Source organism: Gnatocerus cornutus, chromosome 6, assembly GCF_029298725.1.
Source record: "Gnatocerus cornutus isolate USDA-ARS CGAHR chromosome 6, icGnaCorn1.1, whole genome shotgun sequence".
In the NCBI taxonomy this organism is placed as follows: domain Eukaryota; kingdom Metazoa; phylum Arthropoda; class Insecta; order Coleoptera; family Tenebrionidae; genus Gnatocerus; species Gnatocerus cornutus.
Window position 1 is genome coordinate 6,231,890 of NC_142238.1, and position 21,592 is coordinate 6,253,481.

The following is a 21,592-nucleotide window of genomic DNA, read 5'->3' on the forward strand; positions in this document are numbered from 1 at the left end:
AGTTTCTTCATTTCCAATCAAAGAACTGTGAACTTGTATTACATGAATCAAATTAGAGAGCGGAATTGAAACGAATAAGGTTTACGTTTTCAGCGACAATTTTTTACCAATCGATAAATGCTAATGTTATGTCGACGTTTCAAACAAGGCTGTTTTCATCACCTCACAACATGCAATTTATGATCTTTACCGTTGAATAACTGAATTTAACGATTTTGTAGAGCAGTCGACAATCTTCACTGCTGCTATTCGAACAATGGTCTAAGCTATTGGTATTTTAGACATGCTGCCATTGTTCAACTATGAGAAACTTGCATGCAATATTTGCATACAGATCAGTGAGCGAACTGCAGGTGCTACCAACAGGGATGAATCGAACATTTTTCAATAAATGCAGAATCCAAGAGGTTTTGAATTATGGATGACCCTATTATTATAATTATGACAATTTCGTACGAAGGCGGATGTAAAACCTTTCCAAATAATTAATAGAGGTGCATTATCTTTTATTTAGGTATTTACGTTTAATAAAAAGTTCAATGAATAATCAGTACTAAAATAGAAACATATCTGTCAGTAACATGTGCATCTGTAACTGCCACTTTGTTGCTTTGTCTTCTACATTAATGTTACGTAAAACATAATAATAGGTATAGAAGTATTTTTTAGCATATTTAATTAGTTTCCACATGGAAAAAATCTTTAATAGATATGATAGTTCTCGTGAGATAAAAGCGAGCATAATGCGATAATTCCAGGGTAACATTTAATGTAAAACCGACATTGTCCAGGCATTACACTAATGATAACAGACTAGTCTTATGTGTGCGGTATTTCTTAATTATTCACACCAGCTCAAAAGATTGTGTCATATACAATGTTGCATTAAGGGTCGCTATCTACGTTGAACATCCCTTAAGCCCTTTTGATCTTAACGATTACATCTGTGGTCTGAATTACGCGTTTCTGAATGCTACATATAATTTCTGCCCCTATATCATAATTAATCAATACCACGATGGCGCAGCCGGGTTTATTCATTTAAAACCCATCTAAGCCAGACCAGAAAAAATTACACATGGGGGTCTCTTAGAATCCGCAAATGCTGGGATAATCTAACCCTAGAGAATCTCGCCCGAAATAAAATGTTGAAAGCATTGCTTTTCACACCTTTCTCAACTTGGGAGCGGTTATTAATTTAAGTTTCATTATTGGTGAAATAAATTTAGTTCTTATCTCTTCCGCGAACGCAACGAAAGTCGAACCACCAAAAAAACTTCGATAGCGAGCGTTTCCGCTAATTATAAAACTCGAGCAAGTTTGCAACAAACTTGAGAATTATGTATTTGTGAATTTAGAACTTTGATTACTCACTAGAAGTAGAAAAGTGTGTTTAAACTCAGAAAGAGTTAAAACTAGTTTCGGGTAATTGCAACCAAAAATAAAATAAAACCGTATAAACGGCGCGTTGTAAAAAAGTATTGAGGTAAACAGATTGCTATGATCTGTTTACAGTATCAAAATTTAATGCACGTCTTCCTGTTACGTCAAGTTTGATTGCCAATATGCAGAAGCGAGTTGTACGTACTCGAGCAGTTTTATCGGGAGAGCTGAACGTATCGACGGCAAAATTTTATTGATGCTCGGAGTAAAAATAGTGCTGGAAATTAGGTTGATGCACAAATTGGTGCAATTTTTTCATTGTACCTACAAAATGTAATAAAACTTGTGCTGCTCAAGTTAAATCAACAAAGAAGAAATATATCGCGTAGTGCGCTAGTCTCCTGTGGATGTTTATAATCTGATTTAATTTCCATCCTCCTCTCAAGATATGTACGTATAACGTGAAGCTTGTGGGAAAATACGTTTTGTGTAATATTCATATGAGGGAGGAGTCGCGCAGCTATTGTTATGATGTTGTCCTTTTAATACTCAAGTGGTTGCCACGCAACGTCTAAGCCAAAATAAACGAAGAGTAATATACCTTCCGTCTTGAGGCTTAAAAAATTTAATATCCGATCATAATGAAGATGGCATATTGCGTGCAATCCGACAGAAGCTGATGACAATAGCCTCTAAAAGCACGGTATTTAAATATTTGATTAGTGTCAGAGCGCTGCACGCTTTGATTAAGTCAGTTTAGACAATGGCAGCGGCCCTCCGGGTCGGCAACCCCTTGTATCAACTATCAGTGTATATATAGATTGCGGTTTTGAATGCCGTCCCCATAATTAAAATTAAAACACCAACCTAATCCATCTGAATTTGTCAAGTGACTCAACATTCCGCCAACAGCTGCGTCATGATGCGTACTTGGCTAATTGTCTTTTCAAGGAAAGTGAAGGATAAGAGACGCCTTCGTGACCATAACCACAATGAACCTACTCAGGATCTGAATTAATTCAACTGTAATTAGCCATATCACGTCCTGTGTAAGTGACAGTGTGTAAGTTCTTCCACTTTTGGCACGGCACTCGCGAGGCCTACGAGAAGCTTAGGTCTCATTCAAGACATCAGTATTCTGGTGACAGTCCCGCGTCAGTTTCCCTGGCGTTGATGTTTCTGCACTTAAATTACATGCTAAATTTAATTCTCCCAAGACATGTACAAACACGCGGCTGGGCCTCGCCCCAAATGATAAAGAGACAAACAGCGATGCCAAAACCCAGATAATACCACGATAATAATATTGACGTAGTTTAACTTTACTCGGAAAACTAAACAAACTCACATAAGTAAGATAAACAACGGGGCGCTTTACTTTTCCTATATTTTTGTCTTGGCCAAAATATTCTGTCTATCATTGTATTTTCTTTTTTATTTCATCTTCACTCCACTGCAGATTTACAAACTTTCCAAAATTTCTGTTTGCTTATTAACGCGTCTGATATTGGGGAAATTAAAGTTAATTAGCAAGTCTTGGTGATCGTAAACTCTAGACCGATAAACATCATTAATCACAAAACAACAAGTTAATTCCCATTTCGTAAATTCAGAAAACATCCGTTATTGGAGATACTAAATAACACTAGTTTGGAAAAATGGTGGATGCGCCAAATAATGATTTAGGGCTAATAAAAAAATTCAATCTTTGCTTTAAAAATTTCTCGCTATTTTCTTCTGAATGTCATCAGTAAGGCTTAAAAATAGCAACACAAGGCTAAAATGGTGGATGCGCCATGCTGTTATTTCTATATCAAATTTTAAGTTAAACAATTATAAATATTTTATATAAGAAAACCAAATCATTTAGAATGTGAGCGCATAGAAATAAATTTCTCCTGCACCTAGTTCCAGATATTTGTGATCTCCGAGCAATTGCCTGAAATTCCTCCCAAAATAGTTTACTACCATACGTCCGATACTCCGGTGGTCCCTGAACCCTGTTTCGTTAATTTGAGTGAATTTATCTAATTAAGAACGTCATATAACTTTTCTAGATGAAGTTGTTAAAGTGCGCTGCAGCAGACGTGCACTAATTATAATTCAGAGACTGTTGTAATAATTATAAGATTTAGCGAGGCGGAAGGAGACTGTTTTAAGTGTTTTAGGGTCTCCCCAGATACCGTTGACGTCGAGTGGAAGACTGTAATGATGGCTGAACGACGGATGGAGTTTCGATCATCAGATTCATGTAAATTCCCTGTTTCCATGCTCGGATTTAATGCAATCAAAAAAGTCGACCGCAAAATATCAACAGGCTCTCAACATTTCATTCACGAATTTGTTATTTTCATCCGCTTATCAAACCCTTGATGTGTTCGGAGAGGTTGATAAACAATGGGTTTGTGTCTGGTAAAAAATCAGAGCTTTAATGCTCTTGAAATATGATTATGTTGCAAGCTCACTTGAATTAGTTTTAAAAACGTAAACTCCAAAAGAGAAAAAAAATCGATTTTCTAATATCAAGACAAGCAAAGAGTGCTTTACCTATAATATAAAAGGTAAATATCTCGAAGAGTTCACAGAACAAAATAAACAATCTTCTCTACCCAATAGATAAAATACAAATCTAATTTCCGTCTGCTGAATTCTATTGCGCGTTTGTGTTTTTTAATAAAAACGGGAAAATTCCACGTGGCTTGTTACATTACAACCTCATATTTTACAGTATACCGGAATGTTAAAAAAATCGAAATAATTCCAAATAAAATGATTGAGCGAATATTACAGAATACTATTTTAGGTCATCCAGTTTAATCCTGGCTCAAAGTTTATTAATTAAATTTTAATTAAAAAAGGGTTTGCATGTATAATCATACAAAAATATAATATCCCTTTAAATCTCATGTAACTGGCATCCACGATTTTTACATTTTCACGCCTGGCACAACACGAAAAAATCTGTTTGTTTCGCAGCTAAATAATGCCATGCCAGGATTGTTTATTAAATCAAGACCTTACAATATTAAAAAATTTATATCGGTCTCTTAAATCCTCATAAGATTAAAAAAAATGTTTTAATTTAATGAGAAACTAAGCTTTTAATAATTTTGATAAAATGTAGCATACATAATTAATTTAATATGCATGCAGAATTGGAATATACAGTTAAAAATTTATGATCCAAACGAGCGCTCACGTCCATTAATAACAAACCCAGATGAAATACTTATTGTTTACATAAACAGATATTTTATATTGTTTGGAGTAAATTTGAATTTAAAAAAATATATAAAATGTATGCGACTTTGAGTCATTGAAGACATTCATATTTTTATTAAAACTAGATGTTCCTATCAAAGTGTATTAAAAAAAAGCTATACTTACCAAACGGGAATATTATTTATTCATGGAGAACGTTTATCGTCGACACGCGCTGAAATAGCTAAAGCTGAACACGAAACTGGTGTCCCGACGCCCGGAAAGTAACTGAAATTCATAGGACGCGACTGTGAAAGCACGTGTAGAATAATCATGCGCTTTAGAGTTTGTTCATATTTTATGATTTTGGACATGACATAACAAATCGTTTATTAAAATAGTTTTTCTGCGAAGGTTACTTTGGTCTCCAATATTCAGATTACATAATTTGTAATACAAAAATGTAAGTAGTTTGAGTAAATCGTAGTAAAAAAAAAACATAGTAATATTTATTTTAAAGTGATCTTCCGAACATCGTTCTTTTTTAATTTAAATTTGATTAAACATACATATCAGAATTTAAAATAAATAATATAATATAAGAATAATATAAAATAAAATCCTTCAGAATCTTCAAAAAATACATTTTCTGACTTACTATCGTTTTAAAGCTCGCCAAAGCAATATAATAGCCGATTTCATTTTAGTAGTGATTCAGTCGAAATTGCTAGAAAGTTTTCTTGAAGACTCTTCCCATGTAAACGATTTTTGCATTACCGTATCTCTCACAAAATGAACGTAAATGGAGTTTGAAACCCCTGAAGAGTCAAATATTGAACTGTGTAAACTTCAATATAAAGTTTATTTATTCATTCATAGTTTCCATCGGTAGCTGAACCATTGTGATATTGATCAGAAGCAGTGGCACAATATAAAGAAAACAATATACATAAGTTGAAAATGTTTACATTCAGTTGAATTGACATTTCGAAGTTTATTTAATAAAAGCAAGTCACAACAATATCTTGCTGCATAGTTCTGTGAAAATTAGTTTGTTGGTAGATCAAAAAAAGCTTTTGTTTGTTGAAGAACTCATGTCTTGTATGAGAACACCGTTAATTAAGAATAAATGAGAGTTGTTTAATGAAAGCTCACTCTTTGTTGCATTAAACTATTGTTATCTTTCATGTGTAGATTTTTAGCTTACAGTTCCAGTGAATGTGAAAATAATGGGAGATTGTGTAATTTAGAGGTTTTCTGAAAGCCGCACTGAAAATTTTGTACAGTGCGACAGAGTTTTCATGTTTGTTTAAAACCTTGGTAAAAAGTTTATTTGCTCTTGTTTTAAAATTGCGATGAAACTTCTTCTCCTTTCATCACTGGATTTAATACCAGAAAGCTGAGCGAGCTCGCGGGCAAAAACGACAAACTAGCGAAGTCTCCAAGTACATACGTCAATATTAACACAAGCCGTTCAAAATGACATTCAACTGTGGATTTCGAGACAACACTGTAAACACAACTTTCCAGTAGTCTGTACTGCAATCAACTAGACGATGCGCAGATGCTCTTAACTGATGAAAAATTGCTCGAAAATTTCATCGGCGACATGAAATTATTAATCTCGTGTCAGAGTTTAACAACGTCCATCTTTGTATGAAAAAGCTTTGGCGATTTTTTGTTCGAAGGCAGCCCATAAATACAGCAACGTGCCAACTCTTCTGCCCGAGTTTATTTCCGTACAAAAGAAATAGCGGCCTTATTCGGGTTGAAAAGAAAACATATTATGTACTTTAGCAATGCCTCCACAGTGAGAGCTTTCGTTGGTTTTAACATAATAGTTCCGGTACTTTTGTTACGACTGCAGGTCCGCCTGCTGGATGTCTGTGTTTCGGCCTAATGGACTGTAGACTTGTTCAAGTAGGTTACTTTATTTGTTAAGAGCGTGAGTCGAATGCTTTCTTGTTAATTTAACGCAACGTTCTGTTTACTCCAGCTAAATATTTTACAAGCTTAGTGGAATTTAATTCGTGGTGTTAGTGTTGGCACCTCCCCAAAACGTCCTTACGAATTTCAAATGAAATCGGCTAAATGAAAGCGTTTGATACACCGCTATCTCCCTACGAGGCTTTTCCCTTAACAACGCTTCTCGGTCAGATAATATCATTTGATGAGGTGAAGTGTTAAGCTGCTTTCTCGTATTAAAAGAAAAGTAATTTACTTTGATATTTCTATTACCTCTGCAATATGCGAAGTTGAAACTTTTCTTTAAATAAAGACAAGTTTAGAAGTCGGTGACAATAAGAAGAAAAGCTAGGTAGTATCAAAGCTTATTAAGATTGCTTCTCAAAAACTTATAATTTTATAGAATAGCTCACTGCTCGACAGAACTTAGCTTTTTTCTTTTACATAATTAAGTTTTTCTGCTGTTTGAAATGTCCTTAAAGTAAAACGGTGTTATTAGAAATTGGGATAAAACAATAAGAATATTGAAATCTGTGTATAGTAGGAACAGACTTGTGATGGGAGTCATGAGATTTGAAGAATCTTGATTGCAAGCAAACATGTACGTATGGCTGCAGATACTTTGCCATAAACGCGGACGTGTGGTGCTTCATCATCACTTCTCACTTGTTGTCTTAAATCTCGCATCTTGGCTTATCTACACCAACAATGTGAATCCTTTAGGAGATTTCATTGCATGAGAGTAAAAGAGATGTAATCATAATTCTTGGAATGTAATTTAAAATACTCTCAAAGTAGAGAAGTAACTCATAACTAGGAATTTATCACGGCATCAGCAATTCCGGAATTCTTTCTTCGCTTGATGAGAAAATGTGTAAATTCGCTATCGGCGTTCTATCGCCCCAAAAAACTCATGTGCTTCCGTGACGTTTTCAATTCGTCCGCGAACATAGTCCGGAAATTATAGCCTGTCCGACCCGGTGACCCTAGTGATTGGAAACCGTTGAGTGACGAGTTCTCATCAGTGCAGCCGCCACTCCATTAAGGCTAAATTTTACGAAGGTCCTAGAAAGAATAGACTGGGAATCGTGCCGTCGAAGTTCTCAATGTGAATTCATGGCAGCAATGACCAACCGCACGCCAATGCGTTCTAGGGTTCTCCAACGACGCACGCTATCTGCACTTCACACTTAATTAAACTTTCCAAACTTCTCGCATCACATGTGTGCTCAATTATATACAACACTGCTAATTCACTTTACAAGCCTCTCGTGCGGTAGCTGCCCTAACGTCTTGTTGCGCAAATTAGGTCATTCAAACTGACTGGGCTAATGGAGATTCGGCGAATTTGGATGTGGCTTATCGCGACATACTAATGTAGTGCGAAAAATGCATGATTGTGTTTGTAAATGGCAGGCACATTGATATACAGTCATGATTTGCAAATGGATTTCAAATTATAATGTTTATGTCAGGAATGACAGTGACAGGCGGGAGGAGACAGGAGAATGTGTGGAGCATTCGTATTTCCGTCCTCTTATCCGAGTTGCATCTCCTCCCATAACACAAATCAGAAATGTCGACAACACGCGACGCGCCGACGAGCCATACTTATAATTTAACTTCTGCCATTGTATGATTCAAACGCGGCGACTGATGGCCGTAAAAAAGACTCTTCCATGACAGAAATCAAAATCACAGATATCGAAAACTTCCACGATTTATAGAACGATAAACCTGATATTAATGTAACGATAAGGGGCGACGCCTCTTGAACTAATCGAAGAAATATTAGATGTCTCGAGGAAACGATCAAGAATATTCATTACTCCGTTCCATTCTTTCGTTTTATTTTTTCTTGCGTGTTGAATCATGTGGGTGAAGCAGTGCACCCTAGAATGGCATTGCAATCGAGTTTTGCTGCTTGAGTTTTAATAAACTTGAAGTTTAAAAAAGCACATAATCGGCTTAGAATGAAAAATATCGCTATAATCATGCACATCGCCCTAAATAACGATTAAAACTAGGACGCAATCTGCGCCTCTAGCTCATATATAAGAATTTAACTCAAAATTACATTTAACGTATCATGTTTGCTCTCAACGCAATTTTCACAATCTGCAATAAATGTCCAAAGTTAATTCAGGACAAAGTAAAGGTTAGAGAGCACACAAATATCGAAACGTTTCTTTGGGAAATACGTGCTTTGCGGCCTCATCGCGTTTGTAGACAAAGACAGCAATCGGAATTGAATTATTTCCTTTGAACACAATTATTCAATTTAGAAGTTGGTGGTAATTTTCTAATTAAATCCCATCTAATCGTATCGAGCCACATATAACATCTGCTCTGCTTAACAGATTATGTGATCTATGTAGCGATTCAAAGCAATCAACGAAATTAAACCGTATGATATAAACCGAATTTACCTCTGACTGACATCCATTTCGTTATATATTACTTTATCATGTATGGTGCCTATTCAAATTTGCTTTGCCTGTTTGAGTTAGTCGACAAAGCGAGTTTTTATCTATTTTTCATTAATAGGGATGATGAATCGTCGGTTTTCAGCAGTTTTCACTATTTGATTTCGGAGCAGAAAAACGATTTCTGTTTAGCATTATATCCTTCAATGGGTGATGTGTCATTAATTAAACAACGTTACATGTGCTGGTGCAGGTGCGGAAATAACAAGACGAAACTCTTTCATTAGGGTGCATATGGCACCACTTTGCTGCTTTTTACGTCATGCGACTTTTCGGTTGACAGGTCTAACGATCCCAAATATAATAAAGAGGATCGTGAAAAAGGGAGTAGAAGTTTATACAATTTTTAATTTTAATTTCGCCCTTTCTAACAAACATTAATAAATCTTTTTGTCCTATTTCACATACAGTAGAACTTCAATTATCCGAATCAATTGGGACCGGACCCCATTCGGATAACCAAAAATTCGGATAATTGGATTTTTTTCTGGGTGCAGTTGAAAGAATAACATTTTATTTTCGATACTCTGTGCGTTTTAATTAATTAAAAGAAACTGATACAAATTTACATGTTATGTTATTTACATACATATGTATGTCATTTTTTACTGAACATCTCAGTCATAGTCAGTTGTTTGAATGCTTTAATCCGTTTTCGGGCAGCCAAGTCACGTATACGCTTGAGAGTGAGAAGTTGACTACGAGACGGTGACTCATCATCGTGTCATCGGAACTAATTAAACCAGGCAATAATTTGTGATAGGCTTATTTTTATTTTTGAAAGTGATACGGATAATCAGCGATTCGGATGGTCGGAGTTCGGATAATTGAAGTTCTACTGTACTTATTATCTCCAAACTGGAAGTCAATGTGTAGAAAATTATCCTTCACGTGTCTGCTTATCGCAGCCCACACCCACCACCTAAATAGTAAAAACTGTCTGCAACGACTGCCATAAATCACGTTGAAACAGTGAATCATAAATTTTCTCACATGGTAGTCATAAACAAGTTCATACCCGAAAAAAATAGATAAGCCCGATGCTTTATGACCGCAGATTTAGAGGCAATGATTAAAAGACGTGAGTTAATAAATCCCGTGCAAAAATCAAAGAAAACCGCCTCCGAACGTGGATTTACGATACACTTTCGAGCAATGTTTACACCCCCTCGTGTCTTTTTGTTTTGTGCATTCACTTCCGCTTGGTTGCTCTGGTGGCAGAAAAGTCGATAAAGCCAATGACGTCACAGACTAAACGTTTTATTGCAAGAGTGAAGTATTGTCGCTTTCGTTTTATCATCTAATTTTATCAGAGAAGATGCATTGATAAAAGTCGACGGTTGTCGGGAAAATAAAGCTGAATTAAAGTGGCGCCGCGTGTAGTTGGGTATTTATTGCAGTTGTTGCCAACTACGATTTTCGTTTAGTTGGTGCCAACTGTTGCACCAACAATGGTTAAACACTTGTTAAGTGTCGGTGATAACGAAAAAAAGTGTGGAAAACTCAAAACCGCTCGTGTAGTCATGGGAGTTATAGATCGACGCTTGTCATGGAAATGAACGTTTTTTTGATAGTTTTTTTCAGCGCGATTAACACGAATCTGTCGTCGAAAAAACTGAAGAAATTTGACGAGTGCCGTTTCGTGAACTTGGAGAATGAAACCTATGCGGTTAGTAACTCCCATACTCAATTTTAATTCCAATTAGCTCTTTGTTGAAGATGACTTCCTTGGGGTGTGCGACTTGCACACTTTAACCAAATGGGAGCCGCGCACCCTCCAAATCCAAACTTTACTTTGCCGGAGAAGCTTCATAAGCACCCAACCCCCATGTAACTGTAATCGTACCTTCAGAAACAGCCCCTTGCAGCCCATTCCAGGTACTGTATTCTCCACAATGGAAAATCTGATTTTTCTCCCAGATCTCCCGACGTGTTTTCTGGGTGAACCCGTCCCTGCGCCTCACCGCAATGCAAGATCCGCCCCCACAGTAAATAACTGCATTCGGTGCATGACAAAACATCCGGTAAAAACGCCCTTACCATACATGCTAACTAATAAATCTTGTGACTTCATTCCAGAATGCTGGAATGGTGCAAGTTGGTTCTTTGCGAAGAGTTAAACGAGGCGTAATAACACCACCGTCGATCCAGAGTCGTGGAACTACGTGCATAAATAAATAGCTGTACGAACTAAACTAATGTTTGATGTTGCAGAAACCAACAAAAATTGTGGAAAAATCGCATTTCCAGACTTAGATCGTAATATTCAAAGGATATCCTTTTTAAAAAATGTAGAAATTCAATTGCAGTTGCTCATTCAGTCGGAAATATCAGAGGCAGGTGCCAGCCGCTGGGGAAAATAGAAACTTTCGCACTCCAGAACTACTCAACGGTGACTGATATTACGTACAAAATCAATTTGAAAAATTCTTTGTTTGTTGCAGACGATGTGAAAATGGAGCGGAACGCCGATAATGCGTTAGTTAGAATTTTACGGAAAGTTTCTAATAGAAAAATAAAGCGCCAGTCAAATTCACAAGGTAGAATGCATTGACGGTTAATTTTTGCTGAAAGCTATTTACAGATGAAGAGATTGAAGATGATGACGAAGATGACGATGACAGCGCAGGTGAAGATATCGCGATAGAAGAGGATGATCACGCGGAAACGGAGTCCACCACCGAACAAAAAGAACACGATGAACTTAAAGCAGAACATCACAGAACAAATTCTAATTTCACAGGAGATTTAAATACGAAAGAAATTAAAATTGAAAGTAGTTCTTCTAAACAGAGCCCGAATGTTTTGTGGATTGTTCTCGTGGTCATAAAATTTGTAATAAACTAAAAATTACAAAATCAAAAAGAATAATCAAGCTCTGTCAAAATCGTGGACTGGCGCGCAATCTTGTTTGGTCCCGATTGCAATTGTGAGATAACCAGCAGCTATATACAAAATAATCAATTGCTTCATTTGCGTCTAAATTATTTAATTTCCGGTATCCTGACAATACCGCGTTGGCGCTAACATTGTTGTTATATTTGCAATAAGTTGTAACTTACCAGCATCTGTTGCAGCCGATCGCGGACAATTTCGCCTCTTGAAATTTGTTCCGATGCTGCGACAGAGAACGATCCCATATACTATAAGAAAAAAATCAGATCTAATAAATAATAGCAGTAAAACTCGAGGGAAATAACAAGCCTCAACTATATTATGTCAAACTAAAAAGCTATTTAAACGCAAGCCTGACCAACGCAGTAGCTATAAATTATATTTTTGTTTCGTGCAGAACCAAAATGATCATGGAGTCCAACCGTTTCATTAGGGCTTTACATGACAATAACATAGCTGTGCATTATTGATCAAGTCCTAATAACAGACGATGTAACAAATGGACAATAGATTTACTGTTAATTGATAATATGGTAGTGATTAAACTAAATACATGGTCGTGGCAAGTGAAAATTACCAATCAGGGCGCACCCTGTTCATTATCCAGAAGAGACTGTTTGAAATTTGTAGATTTATCGTAGCGACTTTATAGCTCAAACGCCTTTGGCCATAATGTCGGGCGACAAATCGTAAAACTAAAATAAATCGTGCTGTTAAATTTAATTTTTATAATAAAAGCAATTTTACGAGTTTTCAGCACTTCCCCGCTATAATGTATCACATTTTAACATTTTAAAGTCCACGTCTAAATGAATTAAGTTATTATTTCATCCAGATCCCAAAAAAAACGTTTTTCTTTGAAATAAAAAATTTCCAAGAAACTCGTTTACGAAGGATATTTAGCAAATTAAATATTAACAAAAATCGCCTTCTCAGATCGAGATTCGATGTAATGAAAAAGTTAAGTTGGTGAAGTTTCCAGGGGATCATTTCTTATTTTTAACTTTTTCCGGGCAAAACCTTTGTTCTTTTTAAATCAAAGAACACCAGTGAGTGGCATCCTTTCAAGTTGGAAGCTTCGGGCTACCGGAGTTCTAGAAATAAAGCCGGACTTCAACACATAGATTAAGGCACACATGCATACAGGACTTTAGCACAAGCTAATGGAAACACAAACAAAGTTGCCTCCGGTTCACTTTCATTTCTTGTGACTTCAAAGGCGTGCATGTCACTTGTGTGGCCACATTTGCCGGGCGAAGAGTGTTTAGATTCTGGTTTTGAAAGGGAGGACGGTTATAGAAATTCAGACATGGATGTAGCACCGAAAACCAAGAGATTTATCAAGGAGGCTAGTTGCCATATTAGTACAGTTTTTCGAATTTGGTAGTTTTAAATAAGTCAGAAAAAAAATTATTCGCCAGCGCCGCCCTCTAGGAGCCAATAGAAGAAACTCAGAAGTTTCAGGGGAGCACGAAATGTATTAGTGGAGAAGCTTTCGTGCTTTTTCACCATACAAAGGAGCCGCACTAATTAAAGAGAACTTGCAACTGAACTAAAATGCTGCCATCTATTAACCGGTAGATGAAACTTCGAGCTTTCCAAATGAAAACTTGAAAAGCATTGGCAGAGCTTTCAAGTTTTCACGTTTCAGTTTTTCTCAAACTAAACAGATGTCATGTTAGTCGTTAAAAAAATTGGGGTTTTCGCTTCTCGGAAATAAATTGTGCTGATCATATTATTTGTTCGCAGATGCTTCGAGCTTTTTATGGTAAGATGTACACAGAAAACTTTTTAGATGGATATTACTTCACTTAGAGAAAATGTGGTTTTTTATGTGAATCTTTTACTATTAGTTTGGGGTATACGTTCGATGATTTCATCTGCAAATGACTTCTTTCAAATGAATGATGGAATTACTAATAGTCTACTATGTTGTAATTTGATGGAATGAGCGACTAATATTAATATCTAATTAATGGTTTTAAATAGACTGCGTACTGTATGATTATTTTCATTATTGTAAATTCAAATCCTGACGTTTCTGATTGAATCATTGGATTAATTAACGGTTGAACTGGAATGAATTAAAGTAGATTGTGCAAAAATAATATGTTAACATAATTTGTAGGTACTATTTATTAGAAAATAAAAATTTTATTTGGCGCATCCACCATTTGTCTAACATAAAAAATCGTGTTTGGCATCCACTGAGTTTATGGTCATTAAAATTTAACTATTTTCTGTCAAACGGCAGCCAAAGTAAAATAAATAATTTGAGATTTACGTTTAAACAAATAAAGTATTCAAGTATTCCTACTTAAACTGAAAAGTCCTCAATCGCCAGCTTTTCCGCCGTGCATCTTGTCAGAAAATCCACTTCTCTTTCTCATATTATTGCGAGCAAAGCCCAGCAAATCTTATTTTTCAGTGTATTTAATTTCTTTGGCTCGACAGAGAAAATCTCCGTAGTTTGGAGGCAGAAAAGTTTTTAAACACGCAAGAAGACGAAAACTAATAACCCCTGCAGATTGTAGCATAGACGTTAAAAAAAGGTGTGAAATCCGCAGTAATTTCAAGTTAAGCCGCCATCGCCATTGCAATGTTATTCTGCGTAGGTCTCGGGTAAGCCATCAAGTATTCATTTGTAACAAACAACGAGGGAAATGGCCGTGCATGATTTAAAAGGACCAACTTGTACATGCTAGAGTACGTGTTTATACACCCGATTTTAATTGTTGCGTCAACCAGTAGTAATTTCCTTGGGGATCTAGTAAATGGGCGTTCTATTTGTTTGACTTACCTAATCAGTTAAAATAACAAATTCGTTAAATTGTCAAAACAATTTAAAATGATCAACAAGGAAAAGGAAAAGAACCGTAAACATGATTGGTTTTTCCGCTCCAATCATTTTATAAATAGCTCCTTCAGGATCTAAAAAATAAAAAACGGCTTTGATATTATTGGGAATGTGCGTTTCGAAATTCGGGAATACAATGGACGAGCGAAGCTATTGTTGACTAGCAGCCTGATTTATTTCGGTAGTGATATGTGCACGATGATAAAGGGAACACGAAAACGGTCGTATTGAAGATCCGCTTGTTTCCAGGAATTTGTCGGGATTTCTCTCTAATTCAAATTATTTAGACAACAAATTTCCCACTAAACAAGAAATCTCATGCAATATAAAAACATATTGAGAACATTCGTGTACTTCCCATTTATTTTAAATGCAAACTCTGGGATTTGCTGCTATGCATTCTGTCCCTACATTCTTTGTTACACAAATTTTGATGTGATTTCCGAGCACTCGCTGTGTTTGGTCATTGTCGTGATGAAAATTAATTAACCAGGTATAAACTTAAAAAAAAAACAAAAAAAAACATAAAAAGAGTGAGCAAAGGATTAGAATAAAACACTTTGCAAAAGAAATAGTTTAGCACAAACGTTCTTTGTTGTGAAAATTTTTGCTTGTCAAAAGCGTCACCTAGGAGGAGAAAGACATTTTCAACTCTGTTAGAGACTCACAATTAAATTGTCAATTTAATTTGACTTGCACTGATCGTAAAATGTAATTGAGGATTTCAATCCCAAGCCACAAGAACGTTAGAATTATCCGTCAACCAATAAATGCTTTAGTGTCTGCATTCTATTTGATAGAATCTAATCAAAATCGATCTAAGCTTAGACAATTCCTATCCACATGCACCGTCCATCTCTCACATTAAGCATTGGACTGTAATGATCAAAATTGCTTCGAAGTCGAGGTTCCCTTTCAGGTTGCCATATACTCGTCATATATTTTACATGCAACATGTGCAACTATGCATAAAATTCCTCCCGTCCCGTTTCATGGATTATAAATTACGACGCTTCCTGTATAAAAGAGGCAGTAGTTTGGTTCTGCAATGATCGTGGTTCTAATGGTTCAAGCGCCATCTTTTAACTCGTAATTTATACTATTGTAACATTAATTATCTCGTGAACATAATTAAATAACAATTTCGTAATGCATCTGCTGTATACTTTGTGTCACAAACAGACACTGTTTTCGAACATTCCCAGTGAATGAGAGTTTCAACTTCAAAAGAACCCCTGCGAAACGGGTTGTTAAAATAATTACCCACATCAGTTGCCGCTTTGATTTTGAAATTAGGCATTTTCAGTGTATAGTATAGTTTTTTGTCTCAATACAAAGACGCAACAAAACTAATTTTGCAACTGAGGAAGCTCATTCGAGATGTATATAATTAATTGCGTGCCTCCCAGGTGCCTGCCAAAATCACGTTTTCGAACGGTATCGTCAAATCTAACCAATTAGCATTGTTAGCGCCAAAAAGACCTCTAAAAAGACTAAAACTTCCAACGATGGTATTAATTATCAGAAATCCAAAATTTATTATGAATTTGTCACAAGTATTAAAGTCCTAAAGAATGAGTTCTCAACGCCGTTATTATTTTCAGGTACATTGTTCGTCGCTGAAATGGAACATTAGAACAAGGAATTAAGTGTAATGTAACGATCATCATGTACCTAATTATATAATCTGAGGTCTCGTAATAAACTTTGAATCGTCTCACAATTCGAATCTCTCGTCTCAGCAAATGATAATGAGGAGATAATTTCTCTTGCCGAATTGTAAAAGATGGATGGGAAGTTAGAAAACTTCGGATACAAGACTACATCAAAAGTGTTTCTCTGAAATGAAAATGAACATCTTGTGAACTCTCACATTCAAAAACTTTGGAAATTTCTTATCGTGTCTTCAAAAATAAAATTGTTGGTCCTACATTTTGCCTACATTTTATTTTATTACATGTAAAAAAACTGTTTTAATTATTGCCCTAAACATGGATTGCGGCGTTTCGATTTTTATTGTTTAAATTTAACGAGCGTGTTTTATTGCGACATTTTGCGATTTAATTTGATCAAATGCCTCTCAAATATTTAGGCTCATTATGAGTGAGATTTAATTATCCTGAAAGATCCTCAGTCTCATAATTGGATAAATAAAGTGTGGCGGAGTGGCGCCACCGTCGGTCGAGTTTCATAAAACCGTAAAAAGGAGACATTAATTCAGTGGGAGCATTGCTTTAAGTACTATGAATTTTAATGCAGAGGGTGCGGATTGGTTATGGCGACTTCTTAATTCAGGTGCATGTTTATTATAATGGACAGACTCCTAATTTATGTAAAATTTATTTAAATTCCCGAGGGAGGCAGTGTCTGCGGAACGAAGTTTAAAAGTTTCTAATATCATAATCGCAGGAGTTTCAATTTTTGTTGAGCATTTTTATGCATAAATATACCGCAACATGAATAATAAATCGGAGAATAGAGGCAAAAACAAGAACACAGCGAAAGGCTTTTCAGTGCTGACCTTTTTATAAGCTTTTTTGGTTTTAACAACCACTTTCGAATAATGGAGGTGGCTATCAATTTGACGTCCTTTTTACGCTAACTACCAACTCACACGTCTGTTAGCCCAAAGCATCTCACCCGACTCTCGGGGTGAACCAATTAGCCATGTATAATTCATTAACGTCCGCCTTTATTATTTCAACATTACCCGAACACTATTTTATGAAGTTCTACCGAGACGATCGTAGCGTTTATGGAGCTACTTGCCGACTTCTAAATATTTAAAAATCACACTAATTTATCGATGTTATCCTGCGCCCCAACGTCTCGCCAGAATTATTTATTTTTACAAATGATGCGCAGGTCTTATCAATCGAGAACTGGCCGGTTAATGCCGATGGTAAATACAAGGGCTGATGAAACTTCACTCAAACGCTACTTTGCACCCCAATGAACTACCGCCATTTCATGCCACCAAAAAAGGAAGATTGCCAAGCGATTTTAAGAAAGTAATTGCTAAAATAAAACCAATGAATCCGTGTGAATTCATGAAACTTTTTTAGGTGTTTTAAGTTTAATATGGGAGACAACACCCAACGCGGATGCAGTAAAATGAGATTCACAAATTAAGCTACAACACTGACATTAATAAAGTTAAACTGTTAAACTACTCCTTTTCCTGTCCCTAAAATTACCGAATTCTATGCACAAACTGAAATGAAACAGAGAGACAAAGATTCCGCGATCTAATATTGTGCCACTATTGTGAAACACAGTTCTGACAATCAAAGGATCTAAAATAAGAAAACTGACAATATAAATACAGAAATCCGAGTGTAATTTGCTTGTTATCGTGTCCGTCGATGCATATCGAAAGTATTGAAATTTGAACACAATCATAAGGCACATAATAGATCATTACAAAGAACTTAAAGCTCAGAGACCATCCACGCTTATCGTATACCTGTGTGCAAAATTGGTGGATGCGCCGGGAGTTTGTTGCAGTAAAAAGAAAATTAACCATACCAAAACGTCAGTAAAGTTAATATGCTGCACGAGAGCCAAGAAAATCTCTTTATTAACCTTTTGAAATCCGCTTTTAACTTTAAAATCTAGTACCGTGAGTTTTATTTCGCGTTTAACTGCGTTATTTTCCACGAGGCTAAAGATGGTAGAATGATCAACCTGTTAGCTTGTTTAACTTTTTAAAGCAGCGCAAGAGATTTTATCGAAAGCAGCACCGCCATAGCAGGTGCAGAAAATTTGATGAGAATGGGGTGAGCAATTGCGGCGTGTCTTAATTTATCTTCGTGGGTTTTTTTCCAGTGAGTAGCTAGTAAATTTTTTAGAAAACGTCATAGGTAATAAAGTGAAAAATTAGATTAGGAGAAAAACGCCGGAGGGAAGTTTTGATAGCAAAAAGGCGCCGTCTTTTACTACTTATGGTCTGATTACATCGATGTTTCTTCTTATTGTTGAGATGTAATTGTAGATAGTTCTAGACAAGTTGGGAAAACCACCCATGCATTCATTGGCGAATATCCAAGATGATAATCTCTGAATTTACACGTGTAATGGTAGTCGCACCGGAAAAACCGCGCCGTCGGCATTGTTGAATTTTGGGATGGTATAGGAGTTGCTTAAGCGAATTTATTGGAGAAATAAGGAGAGATAATAAGAAGGGAGATGCGAAAAACCGAAGGCACAGAAATAAAACATGTGTCTGATGATATAGAGAGGGTAGATGTTAAAGCGGAAAAGTATCTGGAGCATGAAAAGAGTGGTGACTTCCTTCCCACTCGTTCCGATATCGCAGAAAAACTTTATTGTTTGTGTTGTAAAAACTACATTATGACCGTTGCATATTCCATTTACTTTATGCGAGATTAAAAAACGTCAACGCTAATATTTGGCTGAAAGGTCGCCGATCTGGCATTTTATCGAGATGTACGCGCCGCTTCGACCGAATTGGAAAAAACTATACCTGGGGGAAAACAGATATGGCTGCGACCGCTCTGGCTTAGAGTAATTACCATAAAAACCGTATCACCTTAATTAAAATTTTAAACGGCAAGTTGAACTCTCTTTACAAGTTGAAAAATTCTGACGTATGTAAAATGGTTTTGTTCTGGAAATTTACTCCTCACTTTAATTTCCATCAAACGACAATTTCTTTTAAATCTAGGTCAAAACTATTCATGAACCGGTTAAATGCATGGGAATAAAAAGCTCGCGAAGCAGATTTTATGAGTTGGAGCACACGGTTGATACATTTCAGCTTTCGTTAGACGGAAAACTGTTTGAGCTCTTGGTGTGTATGGTAAATCTTGTTACTCACAGGTGGCTGGCCTTATTCAGATCTTTTCAAATTGACTCCAAACTATGAAAGCATTATTTAGTTAAGACTGCTAAACAAATTTTTAAAAGTAGCAGTACAAAGTCTAATAAGAATGCCAATTACATAATAATTGTAGCAGGTCAGAGATTTAATTAGTTTTTCTCCAAACAATTTTGAAGAATGTCATTTGCCACTGAAAGAAGCTTGTAATATTTCTAAGAAAAGCCCTCTTAGCGTCATTATAACAGACAGGTGAGCTAGAAATAAATTTCTCTTATTAACAGAAAGAAGTAGAACTACAAATGCATATCAGATCTTAAGATGATTAGTGCTTGAACACGATATTTTATTATTCATATTCAAAAACAAAGCTTTGTGCATAAGAGCCGCCAGATGTAGATGCAGCGAACATGACGGCTCGTATATAGCAAAACACGGAACTCCATCAAATGCAACCTGTATCTTCCTCATGTATTATTACGAGCGAACGTATTTGTTAGCATTTATAAAATTCAGTTGAAACTCAGAAACTCGTCATGAATGTATGTATGACGCGGCAAGTTCACGAAGTTATAATAATACAGGCTGCGTAGTGTCTTCAGGAGAAGTTGGCCAGTCTAAATCCGCGTCTTAGATAAGACCAACTTCACACCGGTTTGGCGTCACTGCTAAGCTGCTGGATTATTCATAAGTTTAAGCTAGTTTGTAACTCACTTTCGCCGGTTGTGGAGCAAACCATCTCCCAGATTGCTAGGTAATCACTTGCTCGTTACTTATCCGTTGGCGCATTTACATACTCAAGACGACGGATTCGACTGCGTTGGAAGACCCCTAGCAATCTTTGAATTATTTAAACATTTAGTTTATGGAAATCGCCTTTTCCTTTGTCGCTAATTTATTTAATTCCATTCGGGGAAAAGCCTCGGATCGGTTTAATTGCCACATCCAGGAGATTTTTTCCCCTTTATTATTTACGAACGGAACTCATTGTTTAGGTGTGATACACTCGCTCTGTATGACATTTAAATCGATATTTTCTGTTTGTGAATTTAATTGGCACAAGCTCCGTCTGTGTACCAATTCACTGCAATTAATAGCGTAAGAGGAGCTGAACAAATCTGACCGATTTGGCCTTCCCAGTGTAACCCAATATGCTGTTGAAAAGTGCAAAGAAATAAAAAAATATAAGCTCCCAATAAAACATTTTTTGCTAGCCGCAAAACGGAGGATTGTTGTGTGGAATAATAAATAAGAAAAGTAATGGTTTTGGAACCGGCATTCTTATTGATGGTTTCAACATGCAGTCTATGCCGGGCCCAAAAGGGAAATTATATCAATAAACAAATCTCGCGAATGGGACGAGAATAAAAAGAAGTCTTTGGGGAAAATCGTTTAGATTGCTCGCGTGCACACGCCGAAATTTACAGACACTAGACGCCGATAGAAGCTATAAATATTATCAACCGCTAACAGGATGAATTATAATCGTTGCCAATAAGCAATCTTCAGAAAACTAAGAACAACACTTGGAGAGACACCAACATCAAAACCTACTAAATAGTAAAAAAACCGTAACGTTTTTATTAAAATACAATAATCCCGGAGCACCAGTCGTGACCATAAATTTTCCACCGTTTTTACTGTTGAAACTATCTATCTTTTTAGTAAAGGGATTTCATCAAGTTGAGAGCATGTTTAGAGATAAACATCGTTGTAAAAATGTCTGCTTATCCATGCAGTAAAATGATAATAAAAAACAAACTGTTGCCTTAGGGAATTAAAAAATATCCACAAAATACTGGAAAAGTAATTTCAATCAAATTGAGCAAGCTCCCAATTAAGTGATTTATTTCGAACATTCCAAGCAATCGGAAACTTTCAAAGCAACAAAACACCTCATAAAAATGAAATTGAAGTTGTGAGAAAAAACTGGATTGATTCTTCCACATCACTACCTTATTTGTA

The 21,592-nt window shown here is 36.1% G+C and overlaps 2 protein-coding genes across 2 annotated transcripts in view; one reads left to right on the top strand and one right to left on the bottom strand.

The window, feature by feature from the left end:
- The window catches only part of LOC148172445 (EGFR adapter protein-like), a 112,506-nt gene that overhangs the window by 54,598 nt on the left and 36,316 nt on the right, over positions 1–21,592 (bottom strand). Inside the window, exon 2 of the mRNA XM_088038558.1 lies at positions 12,098–12,178. Within this exon, the coding sequence (XP_087894684.1) occupies positions 12,098–12,178 (81 nt within the window). The remainder of the gene's footprint in view (positions 1–12,097; positions 12,179–21,592) is intronic.
- Positions 10,473–12,087, top strand: LOC148172447 (uncharacterized). The gene is made up of 7 exons (XM_088038561.1): positions 10,473–10,704; positions 10,755–11,059; positions 11,115–11,200; positions 11,250–11,294; positions 11,345–11,427; positions 11,480–11,575; positions 11,620–12,087. The coding sequence occupies exons 2-7, from the start codon at positions 10,931–10,933 to the stop codon at positions 11,880–11,882; spliced, it is 702 nt and encodes a 233-aa protein (XP_087894687.1). The 5' UTR covers positions 10,473–10,704; positions 10,755–10,930; the 3' UTR covers positions 11,883–12,087.

What these genes read in the sequence shown, in the direction of transcription:
- LOC148172447 (XM_088038561.1), top strand. Translation starts at nt 10,931, where the DNA reads ATGGAAAATCTGATTTTTCTCCCAGATCTCCCGACGTGTTTTCTGGGT. An exon ending in CGCATTTCCAGACTTAGATC is followed by an intron (nt 11,295 to 11,344) that starts GTAATATTCAAA and finishes ATTCAATTGCAG; the next exon opens with TTGCTCATTCAGTCGGAAAT. An exon ending in GCGCCAGTCAAATTCACAAG is followed by an intron (nt 11,576 to 11,619) that starts GTAGAATGCATT and finishes AGCTATTTACAG; the next exon opens with ATGAAGAGATTGAAGATGAT.